This window comes from Octopus bimaculoides, chromosome 11, assembly GCF_046866305.1.
Source record: "Octopus bimaculoides isolate indiv1 chromosome 11, ASM4686630v1, whole genome shotgun sequence".
Taxonomy (NCBI): domain Eukaryota; kingdom Metazoa; phylum Mollusca; class Cephalopoda; order Octopoda; family Octopodidae; genus Octopus; species Octopus bimaculoides.
The window spans coordinates 57,436,898-57,455,916 of record NC_142938.1 but is presented as its reverse complement, the minus strand read 5'-3'; the positions used below and the strand labels follow the sequence as shown (position 1 = coordinate 57,455,916).

General features: G+C 34.4%; 1 protein-coding gene across 7 annotated transcripts in view; it reads left to right on the top strand.

The window, feature by feature from the left end:
* The first annotated feature begins 9,926 nt into the window (after positions 1-9,926).
* Positions 9,927-19,019, top strand: part of LOC128249094 (uncharacterized) — a 38,974-nt gene continuing 29,881 nt past the window's right edge. For 6 of the 7 annotated variants that reach the window (XM_089360177.1, XM_089360175.1, XM_089360179.1 and 3 more), the window contains exons 1-3: positions 9,927-10,133; positions 15,037-15,108; positions 15,791-15,841. In XM_089360177.1, coding sequence (XP_089216303.1) covers positions 9,993-10,133; positions 15,037-15,108; positions 15,791-15,841 — 264 coding nt within the window. In that variant the 5' untranslated portion in view covers positions 9,927-9,992. The remainder of the gene's footprint in view (positions 10,134-15,036; positions 15,109-15,790; positions 15,842-19,019) is intronic. The other variant, XM_089360180.1, reaches the window with a different exon arrangement.

The following is a 19,019-nucleotide window of genomic DNA, read 5'->3' as shown; positions in this document are numbered from 1 at the left end:
GCATGCATAGTTCTTCGACAAAGGCTCTAGTAACGTGTCCCAGACAAGAGGTTCGACTTCAAAGCCAACTAAAAGCCAACCCACAAGATAAGATCGAGAAAAAATCAGCTCATAATAAAGTAAGATTTGATAGAGGCATCAACAACTTCCAAAAGAAATTAAATGTATGTTTATTACAGTTTAAATCTGGGTTCACCAAACTTTTTCGACTACTGACCCCCTTCTCCTTCCGCATCGACCACCCTCCTCATTTAAAATATCTTAATACCCTACCCTTCCGTACCATATCTTAAATGCGTACTGGCTACTGATGCTGACAATTAAAATGTTAGCTAAAATATACATGTACGACAAATTAGGAAATTCTATTGAAGACGACACACTTTTTACATTTGAAACTGTGTACGAGTATACAGTATTAAACTTTCAATTTTTTGAAATTACTTTTCTCAGTTAGAAAATGTGAAAAACATTATATTACTGGAACATCTTTTATTGAAAGTAACAACATCAATGTGAGGGATGAGCATGGTGATCCTGAGGCAGAAACTACAGCCTAGAAGACGAGCTTCGTCCTGGAAGATCTATAGAGCTCGGTGAGGACGTACTGTAAACCCTGGTGTAACAAAATCCCATCGTAACTGTTGAGGACTAGAAGAGAAGCTCGGATTTGATCATTCAACCATTCATCGACACCTGCGTGCTATCGGAAAAGTTAGCAAATTGGGTGAATAGGCTCCTCACAAGAACATGTATCATACATCAAAATGAAGATGGTCCTCTGTGGATCACATCCCTACTTCTCAACATAGTCACCGTTTCTTTCAATAGCAATGTTCCACCTTCGAATGAGAGAATGTATCCCTGCCCCGTAAAATTCTGTTGACTGTTCTTTGAGCCACTTTTTTACTACAGTTTTCACTGGAATAATGTTTGCCTCTCAAACCCTCTTTCATGGCGCCGAAGAGATGATAGTCTGAAGGCACTAAATCTGGTGAGTGTGGAGGTAGTGAAGAAGTGGCTCAAAGAACAGTCAACAGAATTTTACGGGTCAGAGGACCAGCTTCATTTAGATGTATGATACATGTTCCTGTGTTGGTAATTATACCTGTCCTAAACAAAATGGCATTACTTTTGACTCACATTCGTATATATATATATATATATAAATGTGACGGGCTTCTTTACGCATTCTATCGACCAAATTCACTCACAAGCCATTGGTTGCCCCGGAGCTATAGCAAAGATACTTGCCCAAGGTCTACACATCTGGGTTGGATCCTAATTCACGTTGCTGCAAAGCGAGGTTGTTTACCACATAGTTATATTTAAAACAAAACTATGAGAATGATCAAGTCTTGAAATCTTTTCCCGTAAGTCTGTTCAATCAAGGCTGACCTGACTCTATACAATAAAATCAGCGGTTACATTCTGACATCAGTCAGAGTACACACCTACCGACCTAGGTCTGGTTGGGTAAACCCCAGAAGTTGGAGTGGTTATCTTTTGCTCCGGAAATAGATGAAAGATGATAAGCAGGCTCTGCAACTTCAATCAAAATCAAGCCCAGTCTGTTTTTCAAATCATGTCAAATACATTCCAGTGAAGACGTCAACATAAATTTTTCAACTAATAATTAAATCCTGTTCTATATATTATACAATCCCATGTGTAGATATGCTCAAAGGTTTGAAAGATACACATACTCTCACACTGACAAATTGTATGTAACTGAATTTGATGTATGTATGTATGTATGTATGTATGTATGCATGCATGCATGTATGTATGTATGTATGTGTGTATGTATGTGAGTATATATGTGCATATATGTAGACATGATAGGATAGAGAGATATCAAGTTTCATCCTTGTGGCAACAATAGAATAAATTACTAATCAAGTACTAGTTCGATTTCATCGACTGTTTTCTTCCTGCCAAATTATGATCATATATGTCAATGGTTCTCAACCGGGGTCCATATGACCCTTGGGGATCCATATAAGATTTTGTCGTGAAAATTTATGCGCAATAAATTGGTCATATTGCTACAATACACAAAATATTTACTGTTCTATACAATTCCTATTAACATTTAATTATAAGAACGTAACAGGATTTTTTTTAAACATCGAATGGTTACGAGGTTCCAGAAGAGTAAAATAGAAATCAAAGGGGTCCTTAGACGAAATATGGTTGAGAATCACTGATGTATGCTAGAAATCACTTTTATTATCATTAAATGACATGCGATATCTGTTGCGGTTCTTTACTTTCTTACTTGAAATCTAGCCGCAGTCAACTTCACTTTTCATCTTTCCATGGCTCGATGAAATAAAATACCAGTCACGCACTAGTGTCAGTTTAATTAACTGAACCATTTTCTAAATTTTGGGCTTGTACAATGTTAGAAATGACTATCATTAAGATGCTGAGTGGAAAAATATTGTTTTATTGAGAACAACCAATTTCCAATGCAAATTATATGTACTAGTCCTCTTCATTCGAAAAAAAAAATAATAATAAAGGAGGTAAAAAAATTATCTTTCGGTTATTTTCTGAAATAATTCCATGTCTTAAACAACTGCATAAAATATGTCTGTTTCTGGATCAATTATATATTAGTTTCTCTATTTAAGTCAGCCTTGAATAATTCACGTATTTCCCATTTAGCCTACTCATGGCAAACTTACAATATTTGTTAAACTAAATCTAATTGTATTTCATTTAATTTCTTAGTATATTATCAAATATTATATACCCATCTACATTATATATTTAATTATGGGTTTAAAACTCAGGTATTGATGCTTCCTGTCATCTTTCGGGTTGAGTAAAACAAGTAACAGTCATATCTAAGTTCGATTCAATCGATTATGTCCTTAGCTAAAAATTTGAAGTGCCAAGATAAGTTCTATGGGATCACATGGCCTGCCACAAACAGTAGCTAAATTTCACTTAAACTACACCCTTAGGCTCTTGAAAAATGAAGCACACAGTAGATGATGTTGAAAAGGTAAATCAATCAATCAATCAATCAATTCCTGCTATCTCTGCCTCCGGTAGAATGCGCACTAACATGAGATCGTTGCCTCTATAGTACTCTATCTTTGGGAAGAGCGTTTACAAAATTATGCTAAAACTTGTAAACTCTGTTTCTCTTTCCACTTATCATGCCTACCAAACTGCAGAACAAGGTAAGTTTACAGAAAAGGCTGCATGTTCATAGAATGTCCCTGACCCTTGGTCTATTCTATCAAAACTGGCCTGAAACTAATTGATGATAAGAACATTATTTTCTAACTATTCTTAAACTGACTGCTATCTATTAAATCATACGATTCTTAGTCGGACTTCAGCAGCTATTTATTTAACCCATTTAAATAAATACACTCCAGTTATTTTAATGGGATTAGCTATTATCATCCCGTACAATTATTCTACAATCCCCATTCTCTAATTTTCAGCGCATTTATCCTAACTTGAACAGTACTTCTTCGAGCTCCCATCCGACGCTTCTAACAATGACATTAAAATCAAGTACAAATCATGCAAAAAGTGGTTAATATGAATCTTGTTGATTGACTTATTACAATGATTTGTTCAACCAAAGAACAGAAAACTTATTTAAACGATTTTCACTTAATCCACAAGTTGTCTAGAGACATTTTTATAGGCTACTGGGACAGTAAAGGATTGCATCTGGCCTAGTGGACAAGATACCACTGGGGAGTCTCAGTTTTTATTGTTTTATTTTCATCTGCAGTGTCAGGAGAGAAAGCATTCTGTGGGGCTCACTGCGTCTCGTGGTAAATGAGAAAGTACGGCTTACTTTGTAAACATTGAGTATAAGTGTTGTTAAAATACAATGTCCTGTAGAGCGCCCACAACACACTCCTCATCGAGCTTGAAGAAGGGGAAGAGTAAAAAGCATTATGATTCGGACATATTCCTTCTTTAAACATAAGAGAAAAATTCAGGAGAAACTGAGGAGATAAGGAAGAGAAGAAAGAAAGTAAAAGAAGAGAGCCACGATGATAACGCACGTGAGATCAGTTCGCGTACTCGACCCCTGACTAAGAGGAAGTGCGAGAGGATGATTGATGTTTTTAATGGCGAGAGAGTGAAACAGGAGTGCCTGTTGGTGTATCGGTGTGTCGGTGTACGTGTGCATGCGGTGTATATGCACATATATATATATATATATATATATATATATATATATATATATATATATATATATATATATATATATATATATATATATATATATATACGCCCACACATATACAAGTATATATGTATATCTGCATGTATACACACACACACACACACACATATATATATATGCATGTATGTGTAACTGTTTATGTGTGTGCATGCGTGCCCGCGTGTGTGTGTAAGCAGGAGAAGCAGCGTGTGTATGAGTGTCTGTGTGTGTATGCATGTGTATGTATGTATGTATGTATGTATGTATGAGCATGTCTGGATGCATAGTTGTGTGTGTACGCGATTATTAACATTTCCTGGGGCTAAATAGCAGTAGCATTCTTTCCTTTCCTGGGACTGCCACAAACCATCATTTTATCGTGCTGCTAAGTCTCTCTAAGAGATTTAGAAATGCAATATTTCTAATTTTGTTGATCAGTGAATTTATTTCACTTGAAATTCTATAGGTTTTCAAAGGCGAATAAGCATCGACTGCTAGCAAGCCAAGCTACTCCAGATTGATGAAGAGCAATGACTCTGAAAGTAATCTCTGGGTACTGGCTTTGTTGAGTGACAGTGCTTATCTCCCCTGTTTGAAAACTTAAGAGCGCAGAACGCTTGTATCACATAACCAACTAGAAACGATGTTTCCTGGGGCTAAATAACAGTAGCATTCTTCCCTTTCCTGGGACTGCCACGACATAAAGTGGCAACAAACCATCACTATATATATATATATATATATATATATATATATATATATATATATATATTATAGATTTAATCAAAAGATTAAATGTGGTACTTAAAATGTCTGTGGCACCAGAATTTGGTAAGGTAAAAACCAAAAACAAAATCAAGAGATTTGGTGAATAAAATTTGAAGAAAAGCAACAAAAATGTATTAGATTATAGCAGTACGTACGTTTCTTACAAACTTCATTTATTTATGTAGTGAGAACACCACATAAGATGTGCAATGAAAATGTACTCCTCAGCTGCATAATGGAAGTTCATTTCAGAAAGTCATTTTGTAAATGTGTGCAAATACAAGAGTAGGAGATGAAGAAAATACCATCTTGACTGGGCTGTTAATCAACAGTCTAGTGAATCAAACAGGAATTTAATTTCTATATATTCTATTTGTTCTTCTTTCTAGAAGGAGGGGTAAGATAGCAGTAATTTCAATTTAGGTAGTAAGGGAAGCAGGTTAGGGGTGGATCAAGCAAGAGAAAAAAAAGAGAGAAGAAAAAAGGAAAAAAATATATATAGAAATAAAAATGAAAATGGAAGGACAATACCCTAAGGAGTGGCTATAGGAAATTTAAGGTAAGAGAATTTAGGTCAAGATATTGGAGAATTATTAAGAATATATCTATTCGTCTGTATATCTAGAATAATACAACAAACTAAAGTACTAAATTTAAAACATTAGAGAACATTAGTAGTTAAATTAGAATAAGACAAACATTTATAGTTAAAATAAGATATACATTTATGTGGGGTAGTAGAAGAGAGATATTATTTATAAGAAAATCATAAGAAGAGAAGATATCAATGACCAAAACAAATCAAAGTGAAAGGGGGGGGGGAGAAGAAGAAGGAGAAGGAAAAAAGGGGAGGAATAAAGTTAGAAAATCAGAACTAAACTAAGAGTATTAAAGCTATGGTTTCAGAATTGATAATATAGTAGAAGAGACTTAGAATTAGCTAGAGAAATATAGGAATATTATCAGTGGGTTGGGAAAGGTTAAAATGTATTCCAAAATTATACTTTAAAGCTATAACTTAAATAAAGTAGTTAATAGTCTGGGAAACGAAAGGGATTAAAATAATATATTATTAGCAAGATTTACTTTTTAAAATATTTAAAGGTGCGAGAGTAACAATGTACACATAGAACCCTAAGGTCAGATCTATTCTTAATTAGATTAGGATTATCCTTAAGTTTAAAAATTTCATAAATTTCCATAGAGCACAGTCCACAGCCGTATCTACTATTTCTATAGGGTTGAGCCCTCCTAATGATTTCCCATTTAAGGTTAAAATCGATACCATTTTCCTTCAATTCCCAAATTTTATTAGATAATGATGTGCTATTGGCCTTATGTTTAAGTCTAAACGAGGAAAAATGATTGTATAATCGCTGTTTAAGATTGATTGTACAACCAACATAAATGTAATTATTAGTTGGAGTAGTTACTGTACATTTATAGACCACGCTACGGGCTAAACAACGGCCAGATACCGGGCAGCGGGCCTTAATTCTACAATTGCAATCAAGGGGATTGTTAGCTATATATATATATTATTATGTTGATTGTTAATACAATTATCTAAATTGATTATATCAAAATTGTTGGTTGTATTACTGGATATGCAATTGATATTGTTTGAGCTAGGAAGATTTATCTCATCAACTATGTTAACAGTTGCAGTATTATTATGTTCATTAACATGTACATGATTATTGGTTGCATTGGTATTATTAATTGTCTGGTAGTTATTTGTATTGCTATCAATAATAAGACAATTTTTATTTTCAAGGGTCCTAGCCAATTCTATGTTCTTTTTATTCAACTTATTGATGATAGATCCTATATTGTGGAGAGTAGAGTATGAGATACGGATTGTGTGTTGAGAAAAGATTTTATAATATCTATGGTTAGGGTCGAAATTTTTTTGTAAGATATCCATAAACTTCTTATAGATGTTCGAAATTAAAAAGGAAATCTAGAAAGAGCGGGCTAGTGAGAGATACTAAAAAAACGACTTACCTTCGAAAGGTCAGGCTCAGGAGCTTCTGTTGTTGTCTTCACTGACTCCAGAATCGTGAGATCTACGTGAAAAAGAAATGGACTTTTTTCAGGCAGGTCATAACTAAGGCTGTATACAAATGGAATAGTTTATAAAAATGCAAAAGAATATAAATTAAATCATGTAGTTATTCTTTTACAAATTCAATAGTTGCTCTTTTATGAACAGTTGACTATATACTTGAAACATGCTGCTGCGCATGTGGCTAAATGAAGAATATTCTTTTAGGTTTATATAAATGAGTTCGAACTCATATATAAACCTAAAAGAATATCAGTAATATCATTTTTCTGGCGAAATAGCCTCAGAAATTAATCACGTTATTTAAAACATTATGTATACTGGAGAATAATAAATCAAGCTGACAAATATTCTAATAATGGTTTAAAATTTTTACACAAGATTAAATTTTGGATTAGGAGGTAAGTCGATTATATCGACACCAGTAATCAACTGGTACTTATTTTGTCGACCGCGAAAGGATGAAAAGTATAGTCTACCTCGGCAGAATTTGAACTCAGATATTCTAATACATAGAATATATAGAATTGTGGTTGCAATTATTCAGCACATACGTCAATATGTTCGCCGAGATATATCTAGCGATATTGTGGTGAAGCTATTTGTTGACAGTGCACTGTACAGCGGCGACGGATAGAATTTCCCGTAATTCCGACATAATCTTTCTGGCAGCCCGAGCATCTGATCACATAAATTAGATTTTCGGACGCACAAGTGAAATATGATTTGATTGTAAAATGTTACCCTTGTTTGAAATGGTATTCTGACCCTTCCAAAAGGTTGGTGCATGTTTCACAGTTGGGGCGATTACGTTTTTTCATTTTTGCGTTGGTTGTAGTTAGGAGTAATTTTGCATTTGTTAGTATTTTCTTTAGTGACTTGGGTTGTTTGTTGCTTTTGACTATTTTAAGGTAACGTAGAATTCTTTTCAGTTTAGCGTCCTTATGTATGACATAGAGACGGAGAACCACTCTACATAAAGAGCAAATCCGGTTCCCGCAACACAAATCGCTAAAGAGACTACTAACAAATGCAAAGCTCTACAAAAAAACCACGAAACCAACAGTTAAAAAATGTGGACGCTCAAATTGTGGAACCTGCCCCAACTTACTTGAAGGCTCGGATTTCCTTTTCAAACAAGGACAGAAGTTCACAATTAAAACTAGCTTCACTTGTCCCTCTGAAAACCTAAATTATGTAATAGTCTGCTCGGGTTGCAGACATAACTATATTGGACAGACGAGTATGACCTTGAGAAGGAGAACCACTCTACATAAAGAGGAAATCCGTTTCTCGCAGTACAGGCAAATTCCTCTCAGTGAACATATAGACAAATGTGCAGATAACATCAGACCAAATTTCACAGTCTTCCCCTTCTACCAGTGCAAAGACACAATCTCTCCACAAGAACGTTTAAATAAAAAAAACTTTTTTCATTGAAAAATGCAGAACACGTTTTAATATGCACGCATAAATACTTTTATCTTTTTACATATTTCAATTCACGATTATATCACCTTTTGTATGTGTGTGTGTGTGTGTGTGTGTGTGTGTGTGTGTGTGTGTGTGTACACACAATATATATTACCCTCCTTTTACCGAAAACTGAACAGCTATCTCCCTTGCCAACAACAACAACAACAACAACAATTATAACGATAACCAATTACCTCCCCTTATTCTTCTACTTGTGAAGCCATTAACTCGTAAATATCTCACACACAACATGAACAAAAATTTCTTCTTAAGAAAATACATATTCAAATAAGTAAACCATAATATCATGAATAGCGAAAGCGAAACCGGTCGATATATCAAAAATTATATTAAAACTATGTAAAGTGTGTGTATTTTCCTTTTTTAAATTTCTTATATACATACATACATACATACATACATACATACATACATACATATATATATATATATATATATATATATATATATATATATATATATATGCACGTAGTTATATGTAATGTGCATATGTGCAACGAAGTATGTATGTGTGTATATATATATATGTATATATGAGTGAATGGACAAAGGAAAGAAAGTAGCACTCATCATATTTGGCAAGAATTACATATATTATTTAATACATAGAGAAAAACAAAAACCAGAGAGAGAAAATTAAAGAAAATAGTAAGAAAATAGAAAGCGAAGCAAACAGGGAAGGGAAAAAACCTGGTCTACACACCGAATGAAATACTGATCGGTACAAACAAGTACAAAAAGGAATAGTTGAGTTGAATAAATAAAACTATGAAGTAAATAAATTCCTATCTTAAATAGCGAAATTTGCATACTTAATGCCCTATTATAATACATGGGTATAAACTTATAAATTAATGAATTTAAGAATTTAGGGTATATGGGTACGTGTCAATTATTTATGAAGAGTCAATCAGTTGGAGGGCGGAAACATACATACTTGTATGTATGTATGTATGTATGTATGCATAAATGTATGTATGTCTGTATGTATGTATGCATGTATGTATGTGTGTATAAATGTATGTATGTATAAATGCATTTATGTATGTATGTATAAATGTATGTATGCCTGTCTGTCTGTCTGTCTGTATGTATGTATGCATGCATGCATACATGTATGCACGTATTGTTGTCCATCATCAGAAAGCTGATGAACACTGGAACCATGTTGTTTCTGACGTGGCATTTGGTTAACATCTGGAACTCTGAACACGAGTTTCTTCATTTCCGTCTTAAACATTATTGTTTTACTGGAAGAACTCATAAACATGCATGCATACATACATACCTACAAATACACTCGCACGCGCACATACAGACACATAATGTGTAATCAATCCGGAAGAGAGAAAATTCGTGTTCAATGTATACCGGATGTTCCCTACATTTACTTTAAGCCACGTCAGCATCAGTGTGCTAACAGTGTCATTCAACTGTCACTGAAGGAAGATGGAAATCAGCCCATATTCTTTTATATTTTGGTTCATTCTTCCAATTGTGTACAGCTTAAGCAATGATTCCCACGCAACCAGGACTACATATATCGAACAAAAACTTCTCTTTTCTCAAACTTATTTGATAACTGCGGATGTAAATAGTTTTCAATTTTTTTATTTTATTCCCTATAATTTTTTTAGTTATTTCCAACTTTGATTGGGAGCTAGCTATATATATATATATATATATATATATATATATATATATATATATATATATATATATATATATATATATGCAAATAGATATAAAAATATGTATATGCATATCCGTTCCTTTCTACCTATGAGTAAATATCTATATTTAAATATGTGTAAACGTTACGGTATTTGCTTGCAATGGTACCTGAATGTACATATGTATGTGTCTGCTTCTCTATGCGAAAACATTTGTCTCTCTGTATACGTAAATGCGGAGATAATTTCTACGAATGTATATACCTTGTATTGAGTATTTGTGTAGGTATCATAGATTCAACGCCTTATACGGGAACGGAAATATATCTCTGTCATTATATTTGCTTAAATATGGCAATATGTTTGCATTATCAGTATATTTGCAGTTGTACACTTTATTTATTATGCTTGTATGCATATGTACAATGCACACGCGCGCGCGCGCACACACACAAACATAAAAAGTAAACTACGCGTTTAAATGTTCAATGTTTAGAGAATATTTTCATCATTTACACGTTGCAACGTCTGCAGCATTATGCAGCTAGTGTCAGTCAACAGTTTGTGAAAGAGCAACTATACAATTCAGGTCATACGCTTTTGCATTTTCACACATTTTCTGATTATATACAACCTGTGGCGTCAGCCATCAGCGATCATGATTTGGTTTCTTCAAAATAACGTTCACTTTAAAAAAAACATATTGCTGTCAATGACCTACAGCGGCTACAACTCCGTATGCAAAACGCTTTTAGTTTCTGTCATCTTATTTATTTGATCATAGAGATGATCTTATCTTTAATTGAAAGACAATTTTAAAAGTTTTTTTATCTTATGATATGTCTTTGATAATATCACTTCCGAGAAGATGCTATTAACAATCATTTTTAGATGCAGAACAATTATTGTCAAAAAGGTCATCAATCAGAACTAAGAAGATTTCTACAGTTTTCTTTACTCAGCACTGTTTCAGAAATGCCAGTTATAGAACTTATGTTTCAATTTCTACCTGAAACTTTCAAACCGTGGGAGAAATTTATTGAACCAACTACTTGATAGAGTAAAACTGTCCTTCAACCTCCCTACAGCCCAGACGACCTTGGTCCCCCTGATTTCTGCTTGTTTTCGGAGCTGAGGGAGATGGAACAGCTGTGACAATGGTTCTGGATACTTCTACTTTGGAAGACTTACCTGCGGCCATCACGAAGTGGCGGGATCGCTACAATAATAAGTGCATTTGAAGCCAGAGGATCGTACTTTGAAGGAGATTAGAGCTTTGTGCTTCTTTGAAATTAATGTCTCTACTGAAAAAAGTCTCAAAACGCCTGGGGGGTTGAACTAGATAATAGAAACCACTTCAAATTTAATTAATTCGACAAATTGAAACCAGTTTTTGCCTGTACACATGTTTGTTCATATGCAATATGTATGCTTGTACTTCATGATAAAGTAATCTGTTTTTCATTTTGTGGATATTCGTATTTAAATAAGATAGAATACGTGACCTATCTGATTTGCAAAGAGGACAGACTGTTGGTAAGAACGTCTAGAGAAAGAATCGCTGGACAGGTTTCACGTGGAAAACCACCTGGCAGGAGACCTAGGCGTAGGCCACGTGTAAGTTCGTTGGAAAACATGTATGAGTACAGTTGGCCTCGCTTCGGGATCGAGTCTGATCTATTGGAGATGGTTGCTTCTGTCAGGATCCGATGGAAGGCGTGCTTGAGGACTCTGCCCCATGCTCCCACCTCCGGGATAAATCGGCGAAGATGAAAATGAGATAACAAATTATTGGACCGCGGATAGCTGCAGCTTCAGTCCCTGAAACTGCTGAATTGTCCAATATTTCAAGAGGTATATTTTCTAAACTCATGCTGGCATTTCAAATCCATGGTGAAACCAGATCTGGATGTATATTTCTGAACGGAAAACAAATCCCACAGAGTCGGACAGCAGGATATTGAAACGTGTTGTCTGTAAAATCCTCTGAACAAAGCAGCAAAAATGACAGCAGAAATGAACAACCACTTTATAAAATCTGCGTCAACGAAAAGCGACCGTCGTGTGCTGCAACGACTAAAATACCATGAGAAGGCTGCACTTTTTGAACATCTGTTCTTCATCAACAATAATAAGCGGAAAAAGGATGTCTAGACTATCAGAAGTGTTCAATGGTTAAACAGAGGCACGGCATCGTCTCTTATGAATCATCATTCAGCATTTCCCCCACATACAGGCAAGTTTATGTCTGGAGACAACCTAAAGAAATCTTCAGCATTGACTGTTCGGCGCCTATCGTGAAACATGGAGATGGTTCTGCGATTGTTTCGGCAGTCATTTCACAGAATTCTCTTGAGCTTTTAGTTTTTGCTATAGCAAAGATTATCTGAGTATTTTGGCGCATCCTCTTTAACGATGCAACCACTGTTCCTTGATTGTTGCACAGTCTTTCAGCAGGGGGTTCATAATCCGATTCACATGGTTAGCATTATTACATGAACACAAAAATGAAGTAGATAACCTTGATTGGCCCACGCAGTCACCAGATCTCAATGTAATCGAGATTTTAAGGAGCGTTTTGGAGCAGCAGTTGAAGATACACTTTTCTCTGTCATCGTCGCTGAAAGATTTATAGGTTTTATTTAAAGCATGGCTTATAATTTCCCTACCAGCAGTCAAAATTTCTACGAGACAATTCCCCGGCGTATTAAAGCTGGGATTGATGCCAAAGATGGAGCAACAACGTATTAATTAACATGACTTCCATTGGACACGTTGTTACCATTATTTTGTCCATTCTTCTCTTTTTATGTTTGTGAAGATGTACGCAATGACACAGTCATGAATGTCATTTCAGATATGGATCGAATTACTTGTTGAACTTCATGAATGCCTTATATAATTTCACAGCACCTTTGATGGCTTTGAGCTGAAAACTTCTGAACAACTGCATTGTTTCTGGGTTTGTGGCTCCCAGCTTCTCAAAAATAGTAGCATGGCTGTTAGTCACAGGGCTAAGGTCTCCAAATTTAATAGTAAAAATATGAATTTACAGTCGGCAGTTCGACATAGATGTTCTCTTTCTCACTAAAATTTAATATTACGTTGACATATACTGGACAAACAATTTCAACTAAACTGCACAATTTCTCCTCCCTTTCTTTCTCTCTCTCTCTCAATTTTTTCTCTTTCTCAGTTTCTCTCTCTGTCTGTCTGTCTCTGTCTCTCTCACTCTCTCTCTCTCTCTCTCTCTCTCTCTCTCTCTCTCTCTCTCTCTTTCTCTCCCTCTCTCTTTCAGATCCTGTGTGTTGCTTTGCGGAAGTCTCAACAGTGACAGTCACCAGTATTCTTTCGAAAAACTGAGAAGTTGCATCACTCGCATCCCTATAGAGTCTTTTATTTATCTAATCTGGATTATCTTTTCTACGAATTTCGTTATATATAATTTATGTACGTAGACATGTATGCGTGTGTGTATGTATGTACGTATGTAAAGATGGATGTAAGTATGCATATGTGCGTGTATGGATGAATACGTATGCATGCATTCATGTGAAGGTATGAAGGTAATGTCAGTATGTAGGTATCTATCTGAAGCACTATATTTGTGTGTATATAGATATATATTCGAGCACATGCCTTCGTTATCAGTATATCTGTATTTGTCGGTTTGATTTATTATTCTCCTTTATAGATACTGTCAAAAGTATCGTGGCTATCTTGGGAGAGTATTGCTTCTGTAAAATATCATAACTAGACTGAAAAACACGTGTTTAAAACTTTGAGAATTTTTAACTTTTACCAAATGAGACATAATTAGTAGACTGCTACTGTTGTTAGTCAACTGTTTGTGAAAGAGTAATTATAAATTAGTTTGAGTCGAAAGTTTTTTTATTTTTTTATTTTTACTGATGATTTTGGGCAACTTGTATCTTCATGTCATATTCATTTGTCCTATTTATTTTCATATATTACATATAAACAATAATTGTTTATTCGTTATATTCATATATCATATATAAACATTAATTATTTTACGGCTTTGATAATGTGAGATGAAAATCTTGCTATTAGAGCCATTTTACGATACCTGTAGAAAAAAGACTGAGTGTAATGGCAGCGTTTAAAGAAAATTATGATGAGGAAGGCCCAACGAGCATGTGACACAAAAATGGTTCACACACTTCAAGGAAGGTGACATCAGCCTCGATAATAGGTTAACGTCAGGAGCACCATTCGTTGTTGAACAACAGTCACGCAAAAGCACTCGTACATTGTCGCCATCAATCTACAACTCCATTAAGTCGGCCTTGTGGTAAGACATTGTCAAGTTGCTCCTCATGACCAGGTTGAACAACACGTGATTATTTGCAAACAACTGCTGCTAAGTCCCCGAAATGTCCGTTTTTGATGTCGAATTGTAACAGTCGAGACCTTGTACCTTCAAGTTATCACCTTTTCCAAGCCTTGACTCATTTCCTGCACTGGCAGATGATCGACAACGCGAATGATGTAAAAAATGGGTGCAAGGTGTATTTTGCTTCTAAACCAGCCAAATGTTATACGCGTGAATTTGAGATTCTGGTACAATGGCAACTGCCAATGAAATATGACGGGATATACTTTGATGAATAAACGATTTTCGTATGTCATTTGTTTAAACTATCATTTAAGGTTTGAAAAAGGAAAAAGAAAAACTAAAGAACTATTAACCAAGTAATTTAATTCATACTCATTTGCACTTTTTCGGATTATCCTGCCTGTATATAGTCTACTTATGATCCACTTGTAAACAGCTTCCCATCTTGTTACCTCTACAGGTTGTCAAGAACTTACCTACAGATTTTGACATATTAAAAAAGCTTTCCCAGCAAACGTTAAAAATTCCGGAAGTAAGTTGGTTTTGAATTTATCGTCTTTAATTTCGAATCTCTTTGATTTTTGAAAAAATGTATCACAATTTTCGATGATTATAAATTATATAGAACTAAATATCGTATCTTGTGATATTTCGTTGATATTCTCGCTCCCATTAAGATGTTATTACTAACCATTTCATATGGTTGATATGTTATTGCAAAATAAATATCCTGTTAGAGCTATGAAAACTTATAACGCATCCAAGATACTGGCTTCTTTATTCTGATCTGTTTGTTTTTATTGTTTTAACATGAATTACAAATAGTTACTTATTTTCTCTTTTACATTCACGTGATGCAATAATAAAATAGATATTGTTCGCTAATTTACTTGATTTGTCATATTTATTATTATGTCTCCATAATTTGCCTACAAAATGTTGCTATACAAATATATACACTGCAGACATTTACATTGAATATTGTAAAGGTATGTACAAATATCATCAACGACTGTATTTGAGTAAATGACTGACTTCCCTTATGCATCTATACTTTATTATTACTATTAATTAATTAGACGTTTGTCACTCCATTATGTATGGTGGCATTAGATTGACTGTAAAGTTTTATTGTTTTAATCTGTCGGCTCTTACATTCAATCACAATCGTAAATCGGTAAGTTAAGAACTTTCACTCCTTTTACTTTTTGCAGACGTTGCAGATAGGACGTTCTTTGCTGTTATATTCTCTTTTCCCCCAACTGGTAAGTTCTGTACAGCTTATTTTGTTAATTTCTATACCTAGTAAAGAGGTGCAGATCTAGGCAGGTTTTTATAACATGCCTTGTGTCTCCAAGCAATGTTCAGGCTCTAAACATAAGGTCTGTTCAATCAATGTGCAAATGAGGACGCTGGTACAATTGAAATAGTAAATGCATTTGGGATTTGAAAGACAGGAACATTAATTATGATATAAAGTGGTCCATTATTAGTTACGCTCCATCGTACAATACTGAAAGAATTAAATGTGATCTTGGCTCAAAGGAAATGTATTATATAATTACTACAAAATTAGAATCATTGAATTGTTGAAACAATACACATTAAAGTGTTCTCTTAATAAAGGAAAAACATTTAAGTATTACAATAGTAAATAACTCCTTAATTATAATTAATTGTTCTATAATCTAATAAGCATAGTTAAAAGAAATTTTAACAATTTAGTAACTGGATATGTCGTGATGTATAATTTCTATGTTCATTTTTTATTCTTTCGTTATCTACTGACGTTATCATAAGCGTAAATACTAAACTAGCTTTCTTTAAAATATATTTCTTCTTAAAGTTCTTTTTGTATGTATTCCTGTATTAGAGGTATTATCTCAGTTCACTTTGAATTTAGCCCGTTTTGGAGTATCTTGAAAACAATGTGTTAGCATAAAATTTCGGATATGTTTATTTGTACCTTTTTTTTCTACAATACATCTCGTTTTTATCGTGATTTCAATTGAACTAGCATGCGCATTTGCAAATTGACTGAATAGACCTTATGCTCAGAGCCTTAATATTGTTGGAGACACACGGTGTGTTATAAGAACCTGCCTAGATCCGCGTCTCTAAAGAAAGGAACTATTAGTAGCTCGTATCTTAATACTGTGTACATTAATGGACATTTATTACTATCTGGATTGAGTACTTCCTTTCATGATCTTACCTTAATGGAACAGTGAGCTACACACATATATATATATACATGCACACATACATTAAGTGTTAATACAGTTCTATATTTAAGTGTGCATACATTTAAGTGAGCATACACATACATTAAGTGTGTGTGCTTTTGTGCGTGTGTGTGTATCTGTGTCCATGTCCGTCCGTGTCAGTGTGTGTCTGTGTGCGTGTGTATCCGTGTGCAAGTTTGCATTTTAACTTCGAACTCAAGATTTTCGGGAAATGGAGTATTATCTTGCTGCTTTTTACTGGTAAAATGTTAATGTGGTTTAATTCTCTGTGTCTCTAACAAGTGAAGTCAGTGATGAGCACAAACACCCCATCTATTCTGCTGATCATAACGTCTCACATATGACTCCTGGAACACTTAAAATTAAATCACGAAAGCGGTAGAGAAAAGGTATGGGTGAGGTTTTAGTAATAAATACACGCATATGCGTGCGCATACATATACACATACATATACGCAATAGATTCAGGGCTTCCATACCACGATCAACGTTTAGCTTGTAAACTATGCCTAAAAGAGCCATTCCACATATTAAAACACAAATCCTCGACACTACTAAGTAAATATAATGAGGCCCTAAGTATATGCAGCTACCGCTTTTTTCATACCTTCAAATTTTACCCCAAATCTAAATGCAACCTAAATAATCACACAGCATATATCCACGACATTTCTTAGGTAATCCCCCCAAACCCTACTTAACTTTCCTTTATCCCCAACTTAATTTTTAATCTTTAATTTTTTTAACCTCCCTACCTTACTTTAAGGATCTCAATCATTTAATACAACATATATGGACATGCAAGCGGATGTGTGTGTGTGTGTGTGTGTGTGTGTGTAAATGTGTGTGCATGTATATTTGTGTATGTATATATATATATATGTGGTTATATGTAGGTTTTATATATATACATATATATGTATGTGTGTGTATGTATCTATACGTGCATATGTATATACAAATGTATATGAGTATGTCTATATATGAGTATGTCTATATATGTATACGTACGTACCTGTATGCGCGCATGCGTGTGACTGTGACTAATCGCATGTGCGCCTGCGCGTATTATGTGCATGTGCATTATGTGTATATGTATGCGCACGCATATGCGCGTATGAATATATTTACGGATATATATGTACGTGTGTGCGCGCGTACGTATATCATTATATCATTTTCCCTCCTCTCTAATTCCAACTGTCACACTAGCAAATACAATCACACGCGTCTACTTATTGAAATTTGATATCCTTGTATTCTTCCCTCCACTTTAAATTTTTTACTAAAACCCACCTGTCCCTTTTCTCTACCCATCTCTTAACGCAGCTCTATCACATCACCCCACTCATATATCTCACACGTATTCACTCTTTACTCTCTCATCTGTACCTATCCCTCCCCCATCCCTTTTCCATCCTCCCCTCACATTTTCTTGACCACCAACTAACACATCTTTTCTCACTTCTTTCACTCTTTTCACTTTTTCTCTCTTTTGTTTTTCTCTTTTTTTCTCTTTTTCTCTCTGTCTTCCTCTGATTTTCTCTTCCTATTTTCAATTTGACCTATCTCGTCATTCTAATCATACACATCTCCCCCACCATCTATCCACAAATACTACCAATACATTCTCAAATTTTCTTTCACACCACAAGACCCTTTCGTACGAGCAACACAGAATTCACGGTTCCATACTTTGAAATAACTAAACATGAAATACTGTTGGAACTTGCATACCATGTACAGGATACTTTTTTTACCTCTTCTATACATCACTTTCCTCGAATAATGGAACTGCAACTACAATATCTTATTTTATATTTTACTTCTACTTTCATTCTCTTATTCCCCTCTATTTTCCCTATCTCCTCCTTTTCCATAATATTTCCTTACTTCGAACTCAAATATTTACCTCTATTTAACCATCTCACATCGTCTCCGATGATGGGATATCCACAATATCCCAGAAACAGCTGCAATGTGTGTATATATATAAATAAATACATACATACATACATACATACATGCATACACACACACATATATATATATATATACATATATACATGCATACGTATATATTCATATACATAAATATGTATATATACCTACATACACACACACATATATATATACATATATATACAAATATACTTTTATGTGTGTGTGTGTGTGTGTGTGTGTGTGTGTGTGTGTG